Genomic DNA, 24,226 nt, shown 5'->3' with positions numbered 1-24,226 from the left:
AAATATGAGCAAAAAAATTATATATATACCTAATAGTCAGTTAATATAATCTTTGCAATTCAGTATGTTCCAGGCTTCCTTTTCTATGCCAGTGAGATGCTTCCTTTTTGTCCAATGTCTTCCATTGCTGGGCTCCAAGACATTAAACTCTTTAACATCATCAAGGATTTATCTTAGAAACAAACAACTTCTTTCTTCTTTCTAAAGGTCATGGTTGTTTTTTCTGCTACTTGCTTCTTTCAGCTAGTCATTAACTTCCTCGTGTGAGAAAAAAGTTACTGGGCAAGAACAACCAGTCTGTGTTGGCTGTCCCACAGTGTGGTGACTGGTTAATAAAGAAGACACCCACTTAACCTTTGTGTCATTTCATTTTATCCAAAGAGTAAGACAAAAAGGTCAAGGTTACAAAGGATTCAGGACCAAAGTACAACTTTTACAAATATCTTTGAATGGCCAGGGAAAGCTTTACTTCTTCAGTCATGCCCCAAAATGAGTTCTTAATGAACCAAGAATCCCTTCCCACCCATTACGGACCTCTAAGCACAGATGCTTCAAAGATTAGTTCAATATAAAACACAGATGCTTCAGGAGAGTAGACTAAAAAAGAGGAGGATGTGGAATATAAGAAAGCGTGAACAAACAAACCCTCCCAAAAATATACAGTTCACTAGGATTAAGGATATCATCGATATAAATCCCATATCAGTCCACCTTCTGAGAAACTCCTTTTTCTATTGAGAAATCAAGATATTTTCAATCATTTGCCTTCCTTTTCCACATTCTCTCTGATACTCTGGAGTTTTCTGGAGTTCCGGATCAGGAACACCAAGCCCTCCCTAAAATCACTAGCCCCATGGTCTCTGCCAACGTTTTCAAGTTCATCAAACAAAGACAATGTCTGTTTGAGTTTGGCCTGAACGATTTTTTGCTCTTCTAATTCTGCAAGAAGGGCCAGCTTAGTGCACAATTCAGTCTTATACTTCTCCTGTAACTGTTCACTTTCTTTTTGGAGAAGGTGGAATACTTCCTCACTGTAAGAATGTGTCTCTTGAGATTTATCTTCTGGAAGCAAGACGTTTGGGGGAATCCGCAAAATCAACTGTAAGAAGAGCTGCTCCATTTTGTCAAAAAGGTTGTCAAAACGTCCTTTCATGAAGCAAAGAAACTCTTCTGTGCACTTGCGAATCTGGACTGCACTAATTGCACAGTCTGGGGTGCCATCCAGCTTCTTTAGAATAACCTGTTCAACAGCCTGCATCACCTCAAACAGGTAGTCTTGAAAGGCAATGTAAATCCTAAGCATGCAAGTCTGCGGTGTGAAGCCAAAGAACTGAGCCTCATAGGCCATTGCATCAACGGACGTCTTGGTGGTTTTTTTTGTTTTTTTTTTTTTTGCTTTGTTAATTTTGATTGTGAACAACCTCAGCGAGTTGAGGAGCCGAAGCTCCAGAAACCTCCAGGCAGGAACTACTTCCGGCTTGAGAACTGGCTCCCTACAGGCCCTGCGCCCCCGCTGCATGCCGGGACCTTCAGGGTGGAGGCTCGCTGCCCGCCGGTGACGCTGCTCCATCAGGCTGCTCTAGCGCCCGGGACGGCGCCCCATAGAGTGCCGCTTTCAAGTTCCCGCTCCTCTTAAGAGAAAATGCAGCCCCGTGGCACTTACCCAAGCCACTATGACAGTGATGACTTCGACCTAGAATTTTCTATGAAAGAAGAATAAGTCTCCCCAGCATTTGAACAGTCTTCCCAGGTGGTTTGATGGTAAAGAATCCACATACCAATGCAAGAGACATGATTCAATCCCTGGGTCAGGAAAATCCCCTGGAAAAGGAAATAGCAATCCTCTCCAGTTTTCTTGCTTGGGAAATCTCATGGACATAAAAGCCTGGAAGGCTACAGTCCATGGGATTCAAAAGAGTTGGACACAATTAGCAATTAAACAATAACACCATTTGAAAAGTCACTGAAAAGAGCAACTGAGAACTTTTGAGAACAATACTTTTTCTAACATTTCTTTTGAAAAATGTTAAAGCTTTACCAATTATTTATTTTTAATTTACTCTTTCATTGGTGTGAAATTTTTAATTATTTTCTTCCTTTCCTCACATTGAGTTGAAATACAGTAGGTTACCACTCAAGTTTACTATATTAGGGATTCTAAATAATGGTCAGAGTTTGGCTGACTAGAGCATATAGAAAAGTGCTGGAAAATATGAGAAAAATTTAATATTTATTAAAAATGCTACTTAATTTCACTTTATAGTAATGATAATTACAGTTTTGATGTAAAGCTTTGGTTGGGTTACTTCACCTCTGTTAGCTCCAATTCAATCCCCTGCAAAGTATGATTAATGGTGTCTCTCTCTTCCTTACCTCCCTAGAACCTTGTAAGGGTCCTGATAGGATCATCAACAGAAAAATGGTAATATTTGAAAGAAGACATAACCCTTGTGAACCAAAATGTGACTCATAATATTAAACAGAAATACACGTTGTTTTAGGAATGCAGGAATATGTAATTTTTTACAGTTAAAAAATAAGGTATACACATCAAAAAAGAGTATATTTTTCCTTGCATAGAAAGTGCTTCTAATGTTAATGCAATAGAATATATATTTGTATGAATTTTAGCTTTGAAGAGCATATGATTTAGATTCTCATATATGATGCCATTTAGTTGGCTTATTCATTTCAAAACTGAGTCATTAATGATTGGAGACTCTAGAATGTATTCACCACTGAACCAGAGCAAAACAAAGCTGCAACTACCATTAGCAGACATGTCAGAGATGTTAATGTGGCTTTTTTAAACTTCTATAGTTGCTGACCTAGTTTTAATTGATAGTCTTAAGATGGTAAGAAGAGAGAATCTGTGGCCTTAATAGGAGAAAACATTCTCTACAAAGCTGTGAAGACAAAATCACTTAAATTCAATGTTCCATTTTTTACTTTCTATGTAAGATAATACAAATATGAGTAAAGTGTAATGAAGAGCAATTCTTCATTGACCTTGTGTAATGTCTGGCACATTATATGAAATCAGTATTGCCTACTCCTTTGGATGAATGCTTTTATATAGAAATGATTTTACCCATCTTTATATGTGCCTATGACCTTCTCAACAAGAACCAGAAATCAGTCTAAAAATTACTTTTTTAGCTCAACCTTTCCCTTCCCTCCTAGCAAAATAGCTAAGTCTATTCTTGTTATTCTCTGAAAAGACACTATGTTCTTAGCCACCTAGCATTTCTCAAATTTTCATCTATTGCTTTTTATATTCATTTGTTTATTGTATGTCTCTTCCACTGGAATCTAAATCCACTGCTGGCATATAACAGGCTAGTAATATGCATTTGTGAAATAAGTGCTATTGGGTAATTATTTACTTCCACTTTGTGTAGGCTATATGAGTAATTAGGGCCTCATGGGCAAGAAACAAACAGATACTCTAAAAAAGTACCATCATTTTTAAAGGGTCATTTTCTGTCTATTAATCCTGTTATAAACCTGACAATTCTGGATGTTTCTAAAAGATACTGCTATAGGCTTCTTAAGGAAACAGTGAGTCATTTAAGTTTAGCTTACCACTGGACTTTCAGTTCTGTTTTTCAACAAAAGTTTAATTGATCAGGTTTATTAATGTGTGTGCTCATGTTCCCACCATGTTAAATAACTCTAGATGGACACATTTAAAATTCTTTCCAAGACCAGATCTTACAATGTTAATAAATACTAAGGATAGTAGAGGAAACTAAAATTCCTAGTGAGATTCACAGAGGCCCAGAAGGAGTTCCACTTGGTTGAAATCCTCCAAAACTATTTCTAGCATAAAATCAAAGTTCAGTAAGCTTAATTAAAAGAAAAAGAAATGGAAAACTCTCCATACTAATGTTGGTTTACCCACAGGAAATAGGTTTCACCAAAGAAATAGATTTCTTTGTAATCTTTGATACTCAGATGTGTGAATAAAACATTTCACATAGCTATATTTTGGGAAAGCTACTTTCTTTGGAAAAGTAATCTTATACCAAGTTTATCATAAAAATAAACTTTATTGTATTTCAGAAAGCAATTTTTATACATAATTTCTTTTTTTTTTTTTGTAAGAGACAGTAATGAATACACAAATGGAGGACTCTTACATTATTTGGCATTATTTCCCCAGTCTTCCTGCAATGATGCTGAGAAAGCTTCCCTAAGTACTCTTGTCTAATTTTGCATATCCTTAAAGAGGTAGCCAAGGGTTGAATAAAGATCTATTTATCCAAGCATGATTGCATTTACTGTTTTAAAATTCCATAGCATCCAAACCACTTACCAACATTCTTGTATGTGATACTAATACTAGTGCCATAGAAATTGCAAAATGAAAAGGATGTTAAGTGAAGCAGTTTTACTGTGTTGTTAATCTGACTCTGAAGTTTAACTTAAATGTAATTTGCCCAAGCATCTTTAAATTATTTAAAAGTGTGTAGCTCAGGTGGGACAGTGGTAAAGAATGTGCCTGCCAAAGCAGGAGACAAATGTGGATTTGATCCCTGGGTCTGGAAGATCCCCTGGAGTAGGAAATGTCAATTCATTCTAGTATTCTTGCCTGGAGAATTCCATGGACAGAGGGGACTGGAGGGCTACAGTCCATGGGGTTGCAAACAGTCAGACATGACTGAGCACACACACAACAATTTAAAAGTATGTAGTAGAATAGGTGTTTTGAAACTCAAAAGAATAGTACTACCCAATCTTTAGTGGAGCTCATAAAATCTTCAAATTTTAGAATACTAACAATGTAAAGTATTTGATCACTAGGAAAGTAACAATGATGTTTTAGGAATTAGTGCACCAAAATGGACTGGAATGGGCAAATTTAATTCAGATGACCATGATATCTACTACAGTGGGCAAGAATCCCTTAGATGAAATGGAGTAGCCCTTGGAGTCAACAAAAGAGTCCAAAATACAGTACTTTGTTGTAGTCTCAAAACTGCCAAAATGATCTCTTTGTGTCCAAGGCAAACAATTCAATATCACAGTAATCCAAGTCTATGCCCCAATCACTGCCAAAGAAGATGAAGTTGAATGGTCCTAACCCACAAGACCTTCTAGAACTAATACCACAAAAAGATGTCCTTTTCATCATAGGGGACTGGAATGCAAAAGTAGGAAGTCAAGAGATACCTGGAAAACAGGCAAGTTTGGCCATGGAGAAGAAAATGAAGCAGGGCAAAGGCTAACACAGTTTTGCCAAGAGAATGCATTGACCATAGCAAAAGCTTCTTCCAAAAACACAAGAGATGACTCTATGCTTGGATGTCACCAGATAGTCAATACCAAAATCAGATTGATTATATTCTTTTTGCCAAAGGAGAAGCTCTATGCCATTAACAAAAACAAGAGCAGGAGTTGACTGTGGCTCAGATCATGAATTCTTTATTGCCAAATTTTCAGACTTGAAGAAAGTAGGGAAAACCACTAGGCCATTCAGGTATGACTTAATCAAGTCCCTTATGATTATACAGTGGAAATGACAAGTAGATTTAAGGGATTATATATGATAGAGTGACTGAATAACTATGGATGGAGGTTCATAACATTGTACAAGAAGTGGTAAGCAAAACCATCCTGAAGAGCAGGAAATGAAAAAAGGCAAAATGGTTGTCTGAGGAGGTCTTACAAATAGCTGAGAAAAGACGAGAAGCAAAAGGCAAAGGAGAAAAGGAAAGATATACCCACTTGAATGCAGAGTTCCAAAGAACAGCTAGGAGAGATAAGAAAGCCTTCTTAGGTGAACAATGCAAAGAAATAAACAATAGAATGGGAAAGACTAGAGATCTCTTCAAGAAAATTAAGAGATACCAAGGGAACATTTCATGCAAAGATGGACAAAATAAAGGACAGAAATGGTATGGAACTGACAGAAGCAGAAGATATTGACAAGAGTTGGCAAGAATACATGGAAGAACTATACAAAAAACATCTTAGTGACCCAGATAAGCATAATGGTGTGGTTACTTACTTAGAGTCAGACATCTTTGAGAGTGAAATCAAGTGGGCCTAAGGAAGCATCACAACAAACAAAGCTAATGGAGGTAATGAAATTCCAGCAAAGCCATTTTAAATCCTAAAAGATGATACTGTCAAAATGTTGCACTCAATATGCCAGTAAATTTGGAAAACTCAGAAGCAGCCACAGGACTGGAAAAGGTCAGTTTTCATTCCAATCCCAAAGAAGGGCAATGCAAAAGAATGTTCAAACTACCCCACAATTGTATTCATTTAACATGCTAGTAAAGCAATGCTCAAAATTCTCCAAGCTAGGCTTCAACAGTACATGAGCCAAGAACTTCCAGATGTTCAAGCTAGAAAAGACAGAGGAACCAGAGATCAAATTGCCAACATCAGGATCATAGGAAAAGCAAGAGAATTCCAGTAAATATTTACTTCTGCTTCATTGACTATGCTAGAGCCTTTGTGCGCATCACAACAAACTGGAAAATTTTTCAGGAAACAGGAATACCAGACTACCTTACCTGCCTTCTGAGAAATCTGTATGCAGGTCAAGAAGCAACAGTTAGAAACCAAATTGTTACAGTAGACTGGTTCCAAATAGGAAAAGGAGTACATCAAGGCTGTATATTGTCACCCTGATTATTTAATTTATATGCAGAGTACATCATTAGAAATGCCAGGTTGGATGAAGTACAACCTGGAATCAAGATTGCCACAAGAAATATCAATAACATGAGACATGCAGATGACACCACCTTTATTGCAGAAAATGAAGAACTAGAGAGCCTCTCGATGAATGTGAAAAGAGGAGAGTGAAAAACCTGGCTTAAAACTCAACATTCAAAAAACTAAGATCATGGCATCCAGTCCAATCACTTCATGCCAAATGGATAAGGAAACAATTGAAACATTGAGAGACTTTATTTTCTTGGGCTCCAAAATCACTGCACATAGTGACTGCAGCCATGGAATTAAAAGATGCTTGCTCCTTGGAAGAAAATCTATGACCAACCTGACAGCATATTAAAAAGCAGAGACATTACTTTGCCAACAAAGGTCCATATAGTCAAAGCTATGGCTTTTCCAGTAGTTATGTATGGATATGTATGGATGTGAGAGTTGGACCATAAAGAAGGCTGAGTGCCAAAGAATTGATGCTTTTTAACTGTTGTTTGGAGAAGATTTTTGAGAGTCCCTTGGACTGAAAGGAGATCAAACCAGTCAACCCTAAAGGAAATCAATCCTGAATATTCATTGGAAGAACAAATGCTGAAGCTCCAATACTCCGGCCACCAACTTATTCGTAGATGCAATTCATTGGAAAAGACCCTGATGCTGGGAAAGATTGAAAGCAAGAGGAGAAGAGCATGATAGAGGATGAGATAGTTCAAAGACATCACTAACTCAATGGACATGAGTTTGAGCAAGCTCTGGGAGATGGTTAAAGACAGGAATGACTAGCGTGCATTTCATGGGGTCTCAAAGAGTCAGACACAATTGAGCAACTGAACAATAACAAGGAAAGCAAAGCTTGGCATTGCTATATTAAAATCATTCTAGGTGATATTGAAATTATAACATGATCATCAATTTATTATAGCTCTTACTGAAGACCTATAAGTCTTGCACTGTATAGCTCATAACACAAAATATAAATTTTTAACAATAAAAGAATTTTCATGATCCTAAAAAAGACATCAGCTTTAAAGGATCATTTACTAGTTATTTTTAAATTGAGTAGAATTGTATCTGTTTTGTATGCAATATAGTCAAAATCATTGACTCAGATGCTAAAGAATCTGTCTGCAATGCAGGAGCCTTGAATTTGATCCCTGGGTCAGGAAGGTTCCCTAGAGAAGATAATGGCAACGCATTCCAGTATTCTTGCTTGGAGAATCCCATGGGCAGTGGAACCCAGTTGGCTAAAGTCCATGGGGTCGCAAAGAATTGGACACAACTGAGCGACTAAGCACTCATTATTACCTAACGGAATAAGACTAGGCTGAACGAAATCTAAATTATTCAGGCAAAGCTTTATCCAGGAATATACTTAAGTTTTATCTTCATTCCTGCAATGTAAGTTGGTAAATATCTAATTTTCGGCTTTTGATACTTTACTACACAATATCCACTTGAATGTATTATTCAAGTATAGACTTTAAAAATATTCTAAACATGGGAGATTAGTGGGGTGAATTTGGAGACTGGGGATGATGTATGTGCATTGCCATGTATAAAACAGATAGCTTACTGAAACCTGCAGTATAGCACAGGAAGCTCAGCTTGGCCTTCTGTGAGATCTACATGGGTGGGGCAGGGGGTGGGAGGAAGCCTCAAGAGGGCGAGAATATGTGTATGCATATAGCTGATTCACCTCATAGTAGAGCAGAGAACTAACACAACTTTATAGAACAACTATACCTCTCCCCCAAAATTATCCTAGCTGCAATTGATTTAGATTACTAATGAATATGTTTAAGAATCTGGAAAATGCATTTGTGGTTCTCTCAGTATGTAAACAACTTAGACAATTTGGAGGAAATAAATTAAACTGGGAGGGACTAATAGATAATCTTGAAATGGATTATATAGCGTAGTACTCTGCAAACAACCTTAAATCTCTGGTGAGTTCTCAAGTCTTCCATTTTCTTAGCTGTGTAGATCCAACTAAATGCTTCCCTTGGATCCCAGCTTGTCAGTAGGGAAGATGAGTACAGATGCTTTGATGCATCTGCTTAACTAGTATAACATTTGTTAATAACCTAGTCCCTAGGAAAATACAGTTTACATCAGTGACTATTAACGGAACCCCAGAGAATTAGAATATTTCCTAACTTATTTGCAAGATTTTCTGAGAAATGAGGAAGATGATTTTGTGGCTGAAGAATGGATATTTTTATCAGATTAATGAAAAACATCTATGGATATTCAAAAAGTGCTGAAAACCACTGGGAGCTAAAAGTAAATAATTTTGAGAATGAAAATAGATTACTTTTCCTCAGGAACTTAAAAGCACTTTGTGTTTATATGCTTACTTAAAAAAAAAAAAAATCTCTGTTCATAAACTCATGGAATCATGGATCTAGAATACATCAAGAATAACTTCAACTAAATGTTCTCAAAAGTGATGATGATATTTCCTTTAAATACTGTAAATTAAATCTAAGCACCTTTCTTTATAAAATAATCCAATGTTCTTTGTAGTCTTAGCATTTTCTCTTTTGCTAACCAACATATGGAATTCTTTATTTACCATGAAGTTTTTTTTCTTACACAATCTTTGCTTAAAGAATCACTTATTCTACTAACAAATTTTTATTCTCTGTTGAGAGTAAATTTATGTATTTTACCACTTTTTGTAATTGTTTCATCTTGTCTTTATCTAAATTGCACTCCTTTGGCACTTACTATATTGTGAAATATACTATGACTATTAGATCCATTTATAGGAAAAGTATGCTTCATATGCTCATTGTCAACTTTAAAAGACAACCAAATTTGCTCTTTATTTTTATTTGATAAAAGTTTATTATAAAAAAACAAATTTAATATGCATTTATTTAAAATATTTCTTTGTTTAGCTCATGCAAATTTTGTGTCATAAGATATATTCACAGTTCATATTCTAGCAGAAATTATTCAAAATACCTCATAGTACTTTTATCTTAACTTACCTCATTTCTACATTTTTTTCCTGAGAAAATTCACTTTGTCACCTACTGGTCAACTGTGATCACTTTACCTCATTCTCTAATTCAGCTGTTTGCCTTTTTGCTCTCCTGGACTCATTATATCTCTCAGTTATTTCTTTTGCTAATTGTGGTATATTTGATTTTTTTTTCAAAGTTTAATTTTTCAAATGTATTTATTTGATAGTTTTTAATCTAAATGCTCAGTATTCTATCAATTTTTAACAATTAAAAACTGTCTCAGTTTGTACACAGAAGCATCAAATTTATAATGACCAGGTCTCTGAAAGGAATTTGTGCCAGATTTCATCAGATCAGCCATTTTTATTAGTTTGTTGCTTTTGTTGTTTCATCACTCAGTCATATTCCACTCTTTTGCAACCTCATGGACTGTAGCCCATCAGGCTCCACTGTTGATGAGACTTCCCAGGGAAGAATACTGGACTGGTTTTCCATTTTCTTCACCAGGAAATCTTACAGACCTAGGGATCGAATTTGTGTCTTCTCCATTGCAGGCAGATTCTTTACCACTGAGCCTGAGGAAGTTTATATATTAATTAAACACAATCAAATTAAATAATTAGAAATATAAGTAGAGTCTTATTTGGACATGTTCAGTGTAAAAATGGATAGACTCTGAGATCTCGACTTGATGATAACAATCTACATTTCATTTTAAAAGACAAACAATTATCTGTTTGTCTTCAAAAGTCTATGAACTGAGAACTTCCAGATTTACTAGCTGTGTTTAGAAAAGTCAGAGGAACCAAAGATCAAATTGCCAATATGTGTTGGATCATAGAAAAAGCAAGGGGATTCCAGAAAAACATCTACTTCTGCCGGTAAAGTGTTTGCCCACAATGTGGGAGACCTGGGTTCCATCCCTGGGTTGGGAAGATCCGCTGGAGAAAGAAATGGCAACCCACTCCAGTATTCTTGCCTGGAAAATCCCATAGACAGTTGACTCTGGGAGGCTACAGTCCATGGAGTCACAAAGAGTCTGACATGACTGAGCAACTTCACTTTCTGCTTCATTGACTATGCTAAAGTCTTTGATTGTGTGGATCACAACAAACTGTGGAAAATTCTGAAAGAGATAGGAACACCAGACCACCTTACCTGCCTCCTGAGAAATCTGTATGCAGATCAAAAAGCAACAGTTAGAAATGGACATGTAACAATGAACTGATTTGAAACTGGGAAAGGGGTATATTAAGGCTATACATTGTCACCATGCTTATTTAATTTCTATGCTGAGTACATCATGAGAAATGTCAGGCTGGATGAAACACAATCTGGAATCAAGATTTCTGGAAGAAATATCAATAACCTCAGACACACAGATGACACCACCCTTATGGCAGAAAGTGAAGAGGAACTGAAGATCCTCTTGATGACAGTGAAATTGGAAAGTGAAAACACTGGGTTAAAACTCAACATTCAAAAAACGAAGATCATGGTATCCAGTCCCATCACTTCATGGCAAATAAATGGGGAAATGATGGAAACAATGAAAGATTTTATTTTCTTGGGCTACAAAATCATTGCAATTGGGGACAGTAGCCATGAAGTGAAAGACACTTGCTCCCTGGAAGAAAAACTATGACAGACCTAGACTGTGTATTCAAAAGCAGAGACATTACTTTGCCAATAAAGGCTCATATAGTCAAAGCTATGGTTTTCCAGTAGTCATGGATGGATGTGAGAGCTGAACCATCAAGTAAGCTGAGCACTAAAGAAGTGGTGCCTTCAAACTGTCACGCTGGAGAAGACTTTTGACTGTCCCTTGGACTGCAGGGAGATCAAGCCAGTCAATCCCAAAGGAAATAAGCCCTGATTATTCATTGGAAGGAGTGGTGTTGAAGCTGAAGCTCCAATACTTTGGCCACCTGATGCAAAGAGCCAACTCATTGGAAAAGACCCTGACACTGGGAAAGATTAAAGGCAGGAGGAGAAGGGGATGACAGAGGATGAGATGTTTGGATGGCATCACCAACTCAGTGGACATGGGTTTGAGCAAACTACAGAAAATATGAATAACAGGGAAGCCTGGCATGCTGAAGTCCATGGAGTCATAAAGAGTTGGACATGACTGAGACATTGAACAACAGCAAATTGACTATATTTCTTATGAAACAGGAAAAAACATCTGGCAAGAATGATACTTTTAATACATTATAGCATTTCTACTGAAAATCAGTATTATTAACACGTTGAAACAATTATTTTTCATAGTGGTCAATCTTATGATATAAATATAACTATACCATCTATATTTCATTTTTGCAAACATGAAGCAGTTGATTTTAGGAATTTCTTTCTCATTAATTTTTTTTTCCCTTTTATAGCCTACCCATAGACTTACAAGTGCTGCAAATAGCTGGTTCATCTTTCTTGTAGACCTTTCATTAAAATGCATAACTTATTTTGAAAGGATAGATTGTAATGGTCATTGCAGACTTGACTAATGACATATACTGATGAAGATATAAGCTAGCAAAGTCACCAAATTAATACTTTACAATAAGATTATAATGAGCACCATTAACATGTTGGAGTTTTATTAATTTCCAAAAGGGTTTTTTTGTATTTGGCAATAGTCATGTAAAGAAAAATACTTTAAATATTTTTTCATTTAGATTAAACTAAAATGTAGAAAGATATATGTAAACAAGAAAAAAAATTGTCATCAAATGGAATCATTATCTAAAAAAATCAAAGTCATGAGAGCCATAAAATTTCCTTTTATGTAAAATTGGTTTTCCATTATCTCTGGCTTCACTGATCACTATACAGGTGAGGTTATTGCTTTTTCAGTTTTATTAATAAACCTATTAGTACACAAATAGCCTTCTGGCCTTTCCTAAACAAATGGAAAATGAAATTGTTTCATTATCCCCAGGGTTTCATGCACTCCTGTTTATAGAACTATACCTGGAGGAATGTTTCTGTTTACAAGAAAATGTTTATCTTGATGACTTTTCAAATTGGATGCTATATTTCTGTAAATCTTTATATTTTATAATCAGAAATGGAATATTATTTGAAGTCTTGCTATAGTTTATAAAGAAAATCTTTAAAAATTATTACAGGCAATTTCAAACAAAGGGTAAAGCATGAGTCCTATGAAATGGCAAAACAACAAGAAATATGAGAATAAGTGTTTGGTGTCAAAGAAGGGTATTTTATTATATTGCAGGGATATTTCATGGAGTTGAGTATTTTAATTTTCAAATGACCTTCAAATCAAGAAAATAGGAAAGCAGCAACTATAGGCCAGGCCTAATATGTGCTAGGAAATGAAAGACAAATAATGCTGCATCCCATTCATCCATTGCTTCATACCAGATAAACCTAACTATTTCTCAACCAAGAAGGTACCCGTCACCTGCCCTAAAACCTAGAATTATTTCTTAGTGTTTACATGCAGAAGATAATTCCTTATTTGCTGCAGATTGGTTCATTGCATTCACTGCTGCTGCGTCAAACTGCCTTGGTTGCAACATTAGTCAGAAAGATACCAACGATGAGTTTAAAAGCAGTGATTCTTATGTTCCTGCTTTGTGTCCATAGCTGCATGATTATACCAAGCTAGAGTTAATTGGACATCCTTTTAAGATACTGAATTTCATAGGACTCGATGAAATTGCAAAAATAGCAAGCAAGTGAAAAAGCGAGGAAGTGAAAAAACAAAGGCCTAAAGAATTGGCTTGATGGCTGATTTGTCATTTACTGTATGAGGAAAAAAAGGCTGTTAGTCGGTTGAATAAGGAAATATAATGGAATAAGACAAAGGGGTTATTGCAATTAAGCAGTTCTAAACTCCATTCTTCAGAATGGATCCTTTGAAATGATTAGAGACAAAACCGTTCTTGTTCATTCCTTGAAAGCAGCGGATACTCATCTGTACAACTCCAACACTGAGTTCAGTGCTTGACAGTTGATGTGCGTTAAAATTTTTGTTGAATGAATGAATAATTTATTAATAAAAATGAATATATGAATGAATGAATAATTTATTAATAAAAATGAATATATGTGGGTTCTAAAATATCACACAAAAGAACTTATCTACAAAGCAGAAACAGACCCATAGATGCAGAGAACAGACTTTTGTTTGCTAAGGGGGAGGGATGAATTAAGAGTTTGGGACTAATAGATGCAAACTATTACATGTAAAATAGATAAACAGCAAGGTCTTACTGTATAGCATATGGGCATATGGAACTATACTAAATATCCTGTGATAAACCATAATGCAAAAGAGTATGAAAAATAATATATATATGTATAACTGAATCACTTTTTCAAGAAATTAACACAGCATTGTAAATCAATTGCACAGAAATTTAAAGAGAAATGAATAAAAGCCACTATCCAAAGGACAAAATTTTTCCATAAAGTACAGTTCATTTTGTACATATTTATTGAGGAAATTTTATATTAGATTACTTTATATAAAATTATATAGATCAGCATTCCTCAGCCTTTTTGGAACCAGGGACTGGTTTCAACGACCTTTATTCCAAGGCCCTGGCAGGGAGGGGTTGGTTTCAGGATAATTCAGAGCATTATATTTATTGTACATCTTATAACCTCAGCTCCACCTCAGACCATCAGACATTAGATCTTGGAGGTTGGGGACCCCTGATACTGGTGACTTAAAACCAATAACATGCCTTAAGCAATAAGATGTTTAAGATTATTGCATCCTAATTGAAAAGCTAAAACCTAAATTACTTAGATCCTAAATTAGTTAGGCTCTCATAACATATGCAATGTGGAAATGAAAAGATACAGAGTAAATGGCAATACAGGCCTGTTGTGGCTTACCTAAAGATTACTATTTTTAATGCCATCAGCCCTTCAGAGAGATTCTGCTAAACACAGGTTTAACATTCCTGTCTAGCATCAGAAATCATATAGATCATAATTTTCTTTATGAAATGTCTACAGAACTGTAGGGAAGGTTTTTCTTAGAAACTTAGGTTGTGTATTTTGAAAGTGAAGTATTGGATGCTTAATAAATTGCCCAAAAATATTCATTAGCATTTTATTAATGAAAAATTGGGATCATAGGAATGAACTTACTTGCCCACAAAAATTCATAACTCTTAAAATATTTGTTTTTATAAGTGTACAATTATTAAATACCAGATATACAATTGATAGTAAAAAATAATATATTCTGGATAATGAAAACATGAAAAATTTCTGTTTGAAAATAGTCTGAAAGTATTCACTTCACTTGTGGCATATAGGATATTGTGCTTTTAGTATTTATTATTATAAATGTTCACATAAGAATCAGGGTGGCCTCCTGGTTGCCTTGCTATGTTCTGGTATCTGCCTTGTGTATTTTTATGTCTACAGTCAATGAAAAGAAATGTTAGACATATGCCATGTTCTGTGATACTCACCCTCATATAATAAGAACTACAATATTAGTGATATATGAAGGAAAAATGCCCTTTTCCATTTCTAAATATGAACTCTCAGTATTAAAGGTCAATGTTTTCTTAATTCATTTTTAGAATGCTTTCATAAACATTCCCCAGCATGACTAACTTTCCTGAAAGGTGCTGCCTCCTGAATTTAGGAAGGACATGATTCATTGAAATGGTAATTTACCAAATGTTCGGTTATTGTATCTACTTATCAATATTCCTTTTAGAATGCCTGCAGGAGATGCAATGTCTCATTTTCTAGTCCCAAGGGACAGCAGGCAATTTATGCATAATAACTATCTGTTACCTTTCTCTAACACAGTCACTTTGCCTATAAATAATAACTGTGCTTTACTTATAGGAATGTTTACCATGATATTAACAATTTGTTAAAGTCCTGACATGGAGAATGTAAAATAATATAATTCAATTTGAAAACCTATAATTTCAAGTGATGCAGTTTTACCACTCTTCTTAGTCAAGGTAGGATAAAGCAACTTTCCTGTCAGAGATGATTGGATAATGTGATACATTATCTGATTACCAAATGATTCTGGGAAAACAACCCATTCCTCTATATTAATCTGACTTGTTTAGTGTTCTTCCTCTCTCTGCATTCTGATGAAGTGCTCAACACCAACCTAATTCTTTTTTATGAGCATTGGCTGTTTTTTTACAACACCATTTTTCCCTAAACTGCTTAAATAATGACAGTTTTGCAAAGTTCTGAATAGTTCCCCAAATGTCTTGAATTTTAATTTGGTGCATTTTCCTTCATGACAATATGTGTGGGTGGAAACAAGAAATTGGAAAATTTGCAACTTGGTGAATTTCTATAATATGTAGTAATATCTTAATGTGGCTGATATCATTTTGCATTTGTATAGCATCTTGCATTAGGTACTTTTCATGTATTTTATTGTTATTTTCCAATTATTAACTTTTTTGGAGAAGGAAATTAGGGACACAGATGAAATAGACAATTCAATTTTGCATGGTCAGTGAATAAATGGCAAATACTAGACAAATGTCTTTTCTGAGGCTTTTAAACATTTGCTTAGAAAGATAGAAATCATTTGTCTATTGTTGAATGCAAGAACTTTCATATATTGTGCTGAACTTGTCCCAAATGTCTAAGCATCCATACCTTATATTTCATAAGATACAAGTGTGTGGCCTTTTATCCTAGTTGAAGTTAGTCAACTGACTCAATACACTGTAATATATCCCTGCCACTAGAATGCCAAGTAGGGACTTGGATGTTCTTTCTTATTTTATAGATTTGTTGTTGTTATAATAGTTTTACTCATGATCCTAGCTGTTTCAATGTTCTTTTCCAGTGGTAGAGTGAACATTCCAGTAGACTTCATTTACATCGTACAACATAGATTTTTTTTTTTTTGTCTCAAAGGAAATCTTAATGGCCTTACTGTTTAGCTCTCTGAATGTGGAAATGGAAGCACCAAGAGTTGGAAGGACTTTTCTAAATCAAAGAGGAATTTAATGGGAGAGTTATAAATGCAACTGATATTCTTATGCTGCTTTTCTAAAATATAAATATCCTTCTTCTTTGAATTCCACAATTGCTTAATTTAACTTTGACCACTTTCATCATAGGGCTTCAGTACTGGCTCAGATGGTGAAGAATCTGCCTGCAATTCAGGAGACCTGGGTTCAATCCCTGGGTCTGGAAGATCCCCTGGGGAAGGGAATGGCTACCCACTCCAATATTCTGCCTGGAGAATTCCAGGAATAGAGGAGCTTGGTGGGCTACTATCCATGGGTGCAAATAGCTGGACATGCCTGAACAACTAAAACACTTTCATCATACCACAAGAGTTATTTGTTTTTTTTAAAGCTAGTAATGGCATAGGTTTCCTTGTAATTTGCTTGTTATTTGACTACTAAACTTGCTATTTCTTGCTTTCTTCTACATGGAAATTTAATTCTCTTGCTTGATTTTCTGTCCTTGTCATAGTTTTCAAGTACTATTTTTTACATTCTATTTTTTGGATGTTTTCTTCTGAATCACTGACCTTAATCTCTGGCTTGGATTTTTGTCTATTTATTCAACTTATGTTCAGTTGCCTCTATATGCAGGCCGGAATAGTGTTTTGCTTTTGTTTTTAAAGCACTTTATTGAGGCATGATTAGCATAACATGCAAAAGGCTGCACATGATAACGTACACAGTTTGATGAGGTTGGAGATAAATACACAGTTGTAAAGTCATCATCACAATGATTACCATAAACCTACTACTACCAAACATTTCCTCTTGTCCTCTGTACTTATTTCTGTGGAATAAGAGCATCTAACATAAGGGATAATTTTTTAGCAAATTTTAAAGTGGAGAGCATAGTATTGTTCATTGCAATTACTATGCTGTACAGTAGAACTCTATGACCTACTCACCTTGTTATAACTGAGACTTTGTACCTTTTGATCAACCCTCCTCATTTCCCTTCCCCACTGCTTCTGGTAACACCATTCTACTCTCTGCCCTGAGTTTGACTGCTTTAGATTCTTCATATCAGTGGGATTATGTGTAATCAGTGACCCTCAACACACCCAAACTTTCAGTATTTCAGACTTGATGGAGGGTAGGGAGGGAGAACTACTTCTACCGCAACATGTAGACCAATGTCTTAGGTCCTCTTCCAGAGTTTCTGAAAACCATTGGTACCAATGGACACTTCCAGAGTTCACCTTGCTCTGTCTCTTTTCTATGTGAGTTAAAGTCTTGTTCCAGAAAGTTTGAATGCTTTGTATTTTTGTTGGTCACTCTAATATCAAGATACAGTGGGCAGAAAAAATTGGACTTCTATACTGGTAGTGGGCATACTGATGGACTTTGCAGACCTCTGTAGAGTTGGAGTCCTCCCCTGACCCTGATGACTGGTGCATGGAATCCTACCTCACACTAAGGAACATCCATAATGTTTTCCATAGTGGCTGCACCATTACATATTCCAACCAGCAAGGTACACATTTCCTTTTCTCCACATCGTTGGCAATAATTATCTTTTGATCTTTTGATAATAGCCATTCTACAGGTATGAGGTGGTTTATCATTATGGTTTTGATTTCATACACCTGTTGGCTATTTGAAGGTCTTCTTTGGATAAGTGCTGATATAGTCCTTTGCCCATTGTTAACTCATTTTATTTAAGTTTTTGTTTGTCTGTTTTGCTATTGGGTTGTCTGAAATCCTTAAATTAAATAATACTGGATACTAATTCTTTGTCAGTTATAGAGTTTGCAAATACTTATATTTGGTAGATTGCCATTTCACTCTCCTGATTATTTCTTTTGCTGTGCAGCAGCCTTTAACTTGATGTAATTCCATCTGTGTATTTGCTTTCATTACCTGTGCTTTTGACATCATATTCAAGAAATCACTGCCAATGCTAATGAGAAGAAGCTTTCTGTATATTTTCTTCTAGAAGTTTTACAGTTCCAGGTGTTATGTTTGTCTTTAATCCATTTTGATTAGATTTTTTATGGTGTGAGATTTCATTTTTTGGTATGTAGATACCCAGTTTTCCAAATATCATTTATCAAAGGACAAAAATGCCATTTGAGAGATCCCTAGCCTCAGAAACTTACAGAAACTCTAGTTGCAGAGTTGTGGGTAAGATCTGTTGTGTGTGTGTGTGTGTTCTGAGGTGATGACACACATTTATGTATATGAGATACCAGGATCACATGGATGTCTGTTATTTCAGTGGCCCCCATATGCCCTTTCTCTCCTTTTTGTCGTTCAGTCACTCAGTCCTGTCCAACTTTTTGAGACTTACCCCATGACTGCAGCACACCAGGATTACCTGTCCTTCACTATCTCCTGGAGTTTTCTCAAACTCATGTCCACTGAATCAATGATACCATCCAACCATCTTATCCTCTGTCACCCCCTTTTCCTCCTGCCTTCAATCTTTCCCAGTATCAAGGTCTTTTTCAATGAGTCAGTTCTTTGCAACAGGCAGTCAAAAAGTATTGTAGCTTCAGCTTCAGCCTCAGCAGTCCTTCCAATGAATATTCAGGGTTGATTTCGTTTAGGATTGACTGGTCTGATCTCCTTGCAGTCCAAAGACTCTCAAGGGTCTTCTCCAGCACCACAGTTTGAAAGCATCAATTCTATGGTGCTCAGCCTTCATTATGGTCCATCTCTCACATCTGTACAGGACTACAGGGAAAACTATAGCTTTGATTAGACAGACCTTTGTTGGCAAAGTGATGCTGCTGCTTTTTAATCTAGTTTCATTATAGCTTTTCTTCCAAGGAGCAAGTGTCTTTTCATTTCATGTCTGTGGTCACCATCCACAGTGATTCTGGAGCCCAAGAAAATAAAAGTCTCTCACTGTTTCCATTGTGTCCCCATCTATTTGCCATGAAGTGGTGGGATCAGATGCCGTGATCTTCATTTTTTGAATGCTGAGTTTTAAACCAGCTTTTTCACTCTCTTATTTCACCTTCATCAAGAGCCTCCTTTGGTTCCTCTTCACTTTCTGCCATTAGGGTGGAATCATCTTCATATTTGAGGCTATTGATATTTCTCCCAAAACTTAATTCCAGCTGAGCTTCATCCAGTCCAGCATTTAGCATGATATGCAATGCAGGAGACCTGGGTTCGATCCAGGGATTTGGAAGATCCCCTGGAGAAGGAAATGGCAACCCACTCCAGTACTCTTGCCTGAGAAATCCCATGGACACAGGAGCCTGGTAGGCTACAGTCCATGGGGTCACAGAGAGTCAAACATGACTGAGCGATTTCAGTTTCAATTTTACTCTTCATAGAAGTTAATTAAGCAGGGTGACAATATACAGTCTTAACATACTCCTTTCCCACTTTTTTTTTTAAATGCATAGACCTTGGTTAATGTTTTGAAAATACATATGTATATTAGATATTTTGTAGTTGGTGTTAATTTTATAGCTTTTATAATTTCTATTGCTATAGAACTTATAACTTTTAACATAATTCTGTTGGACTTTTGAACCAGTTCATTCTTCCATGTCAGGTTCTAGCTGTTGCTTCTTGACCTGCATACAAATTTCTCAGGAGGCAGGTAAGGTGGTCTGGTATTCCCATCTCTTTAAGAGTTTTCCACAGTTTGTTGTGATCCACACAATCAAAGACTTTAGCATAGTCAATGAAGAAAAAGTAGGTGTTTTTCTGGAACTCTCTTGCTTTCACTATGATCCATGGATGTTGGCAATTTGATTTCTGATTCTTCTGCTTCTCTAAATCCAGCTTGCACATCTGGAACTTGGATTTTCCCTGATATTTGTGGCCCTGTTACTGAGGCAATTTTTCTCTTATGTGACCTTTCCAACAGATAAGAAGCTGAAATGTACTTTTAGTGATTGGGAATTCCCTGTTTTATACAGAATATCCTGAAAGACCACTTGGGTAATCATGAGCCCTTTAACTTTATCTGGCTGATGCTGTGTATGAATGGAAATATTGAATAGGAAAAAAATGGAATCTATAATTCCAATGGGGGGATGCTAAGGAAATAATTCTATATACTGATCAAAATATTCTTCATATCTGGGGAAAATGTCACAAGTCATTGTTAGGTAATAAAAAACATGGAGTGCCTTAAGAAGTCTCATCCAAAAATGGAATATAAAGTAATGGTCAAATCTGGAAGTCTGGTGATTGCGACTGCTCATGTATATGAGAGTTCACTGACTCACAATAGGACTGTTAACTGGAAATATGTGGGTGATTCCAATAAAGAAAATAAAGCCTGCAATTCTGTAGTGAACATCTGTTACTATGTAGATGGTAATAAAACAAAGATTCTATCATAATTTAGTGTCTATCTATTTGATTGCCTCATGTTTAAGGTGAAAGTATAAGAAATCTTGGTCATCATGTCTGTGGGGCAGGCAGAGATAATTTAGTGTTAGATTCACTACCTTCTGATTTAAAAAAGAAAATCCCTGCTAGTTATTAAATCAGGAAATTTGACCAGTTCATATAAGCAGCAGTTTTAAGCTGGTACATGGTTAATATTGTGCAAGAATTTGTTAGAATTCTTGTTGATAAGTAAATTGGGCATTCTAGCAAAGTAAGGGATGGATACACTACATACATATGTGGTGTATGTATGTGTGTATGCAAACACATATGAGCTTGCATATGTGAAATGCAAACTCTCCTCAGGAAGAACAGTGTTTGTTGTCCCCCAAATGACAACGTTTCGGTTCATTCATGTTTTCAGAGAAGTAAAAGATCTTTATAAACTCTTAAGTTGCATAGCTAGACTGAATTTTTGCTGTCAGGTTTCCAAATCTAACTCCAAAATTAGGAGTAGAAAATTGGAGAGTTTCTTCCAGTGGAATTCTATTTCTACCTTTTCCATGGTATCATTATCCTTCATTGGCTGAACTTTCAGTATCTATTTCCAAACCTGGGAGTCACTTCTGGAAATAGGTTTGAGAGATTTTTTTCCCCTCATGGCAATGTAGCACTTTACCATATGCCTATACAATATAAAAATATAGTGCCTGACCTTTTTAGGATATTTATAAAATAAAAGCAAATTTACACAAAATATGGACAGTTATCTGATTGTGTAGATGTTACATTATATCCTGTTTAAAAATTGCTTTACAGAATTGGGTTTATGCAAAAATGTATTTTTATTTCCACTTAAAGAGGACCCCATGATTTTTTTCTACATATAGGAGTTTAGATAGCTCAAAAGACTAAAAATAGAAGCTAAAGCCTGGAGATAATGTTTAAAGGTCCCTTTGTGCAAAGAATTAGGTGAACTGACATACATGTATTCTTACAGGAACTTCCTGCCTTGTCCCTTACGTCTTTTTGATGAGTCACATCGTAGAAATGACTCAGGTCTAGAAACTTGGAGAGGGATTGCAATCTTTCCTTTGGTAGTGACTAACGTCAGTCTTTGGCTTTTGAGCTTTGTATAAATCACAAGTGTTTTTGTTTCCTCTTCTTATGTTTCACTCTTAGGATCACTATCATCAATTTACTATTACCAGAGGTACTTTTGGGTCAATAACCCTTTGTTCTCTGTCCAATCTGGCTGCCTAGTAATTATGAAGCAATTAATTATGTTGGTTAATTATCACCATCTGGTCTCTGATATTCTGTAGTCCTATCATCCCACTAGTGGTAGGGAGCATCATTTTCTATCTTCAGTCCTGGACTTGAGAGAAATACCAGCAAGAACCATCTCTTAAAATGTTTTCATGAGTACTATTCTTATTGCATTAGTGACAAGATTGTCTTCCAACACGTTTGCAGAACAATGTGAGCTGGTAGTCTTCTATGAGCTCCTTAATTTCTTATTTGATACTCTATGAAAGGCAATTTAGCATATTTATTGCATGTACTGAAACTATTGTTTACCAACTTCCAAGAAGCCATCCCTGCAGGAAGATGCACCTCAGGTGTCTCTGTTGGGAATTTCTATCCTGAATTATAGGGAGGTGTCACTATATCAATCTTCTGTCCATAGGGATTCTCCAAGCAAGGATATAGGCATAGGTTGCCATGCCCTCCTCTAGGGGATCTTTCCAACACAGAGGGGTCAAACCCACATTTCCCACATTGCAGGAAGATTTTTTACCATCTGAACCACCAGGGAAGCCCAAGAATAATGTAGTAGGTAGCCTACCCCTTCTCCAGGGGATCATCCCAAACCAGGAATGAAACAGGGGTCTTCGGTATGGCAGGCAGAGTCTTTACCAGCTGAGCTACCAGGGAAGCCTAAATTATAGGGAGGTGTTGCTATTTCAATAAACTCTCTCCAATCCAGTCATTTTATTATCTTAATACTGGAGTCCAATATTCTTAAGATTGACTCACACATAATTTCTCCCAATTTCTACTGGTTTATATTGTCCTGGAACTTCAGTTACTTCTATACAGAACATATTTTCTTCAGAAATATGGACTGTATTTCTCTGCATGATCGATCCTGAGGCTTGATCCTAGTTATTGACTAGAGGAAATCAAAATAGTACAGGTTGTGAGGAGGTTAAGTATCATTGTAAGGAATCCATCTCAGATGAGGACTCTGCATGTTCTCCAGAGAAATGAAGGCTGTTCTTCTCTGACTAGAGCTTTGCTTCTGGATCAGACAGTTCAAGGTTTCCCATGTTAAATCTTAGTGCCTTCTTTCTTCACTATCAGGGACCTGGAAGGTTAGCATGGTCAGACTGCTAATCTTTGCATTTATACCCTCTTGTAATTTTGTTACTTTGTTGTTGCTTAGCTACTAAATCATGTTTGATCCTTCTGTGACCCTATGAACTGTAGCCCGCCAGGCTTCTTTGTCTATAGGACTTCCCAAGCAAGAATAGTGGAGTGGGTTGCCATTTCCTTCTCCAGGGAATCTTCTCAACCCAGGGATTGAACCCAAGTCTCCTGCACTGGCAGGTGGATTCACCACCACTGAGCCACCAATTTTGTTATGATCAAATTCTGGGCCTGAATTGTTCATAGCAAATAATCTCTTTATTTTTTCTTTTATTTATGTTTATTGGAGTATATTTGCTTTACAATATTGTATTAGTCTCTGCTGTACAGTAAAATGAATCATCTATATGTTTACATATATCCCTTGTCTTTTTGTATTTCTTTCCCATCTAGGTCACCACAGAGAACTGAATAGAGTTCCTTGTGCTATACAGTAGGTTCTCATTAGTTATCTATTTTATACATAGTGTCAATATTGTATATATGTCAATGTATCCCCTGCCCCACCTTGGTATCCATATGTTTGTACTCTATAGCTATATCTTTATTTCTGCTTTGCAAATAAGATCATCCATATTGCAAAAGACATATAATCCCTTTAAACGCCACTAAGTAAGACATCTGGCATTTACAATCTTCCTCAAGATGATAATTATCTGATATACACTTTTCATTTTCCTTCAAAATTGCTAAGACACCTCTACAATTTTAAACATTATTTTTTGCCCTCCTATTATTTCTGAGTCCAAGCTGCTCTGTTCTGCTGGCATGACAAGCCAATGAATCCAAAGGATGAGGTGTTGAGGGGAAGAATACAACTTTATTTGGAAAGTCAACTGACCA

At 36.1% G+C, this 24,226-nt stretch overlaps 1 protein-coding gene across 1 annotated transcript; it reads right to left on the bottom strand.

Moving 5' to 3' along the window:
• Positions 1-444: 444 nt before the first annotated feature.
• Positions 445-1,511, bottom strand: LOC139029666 (protein MIS12 homolog). Its single transcript, XM_070474680.1, has one exon. It carries the CDS (start codon positions 1,346-1,348, stop codon positions 758-760), a length of 591 nt encoding a protein of 196 aa, XP_070330781.1. The 5' UTR covers positions 1,349-1,511; the 3' UTR covers positions 445-757.
• Positions 1,512-24,226: the final 22,715 nt, after the last annotated feature.

This window comes from Odocoileus virginianus, chromosome 12 (genome assembly GCF_023699985.2).
Source record: "Odocoileus virginianus isolate 20LAN1187 ecotype Illinois chromosome 12, Ovbor_1.2, whole genome shotgun sequence".
Taxonomy (NCBI): domain Eukaryota; kingdom Metazoa; phylum Chordata; class Mammalia; order Artiodactyla; family Cervidae; genus Odocoileus; species Odocoileus virginianus.
The sequence above is the reverse complement of the archived record's forward strand: the minus strand, read 5'-3'. Positions and strand labels throughout refer to the sequence as shown.

What these genes read in the sequence shown, in the direction of transcription:
- LOC139029666 (XM_070474680.1), bottom strand. Translation starts at nt 1,348, where the DNA reads ATGGCCTATGAGGCTCAGTTCTTTGGCTTCACACCGCAGACTTGCATG.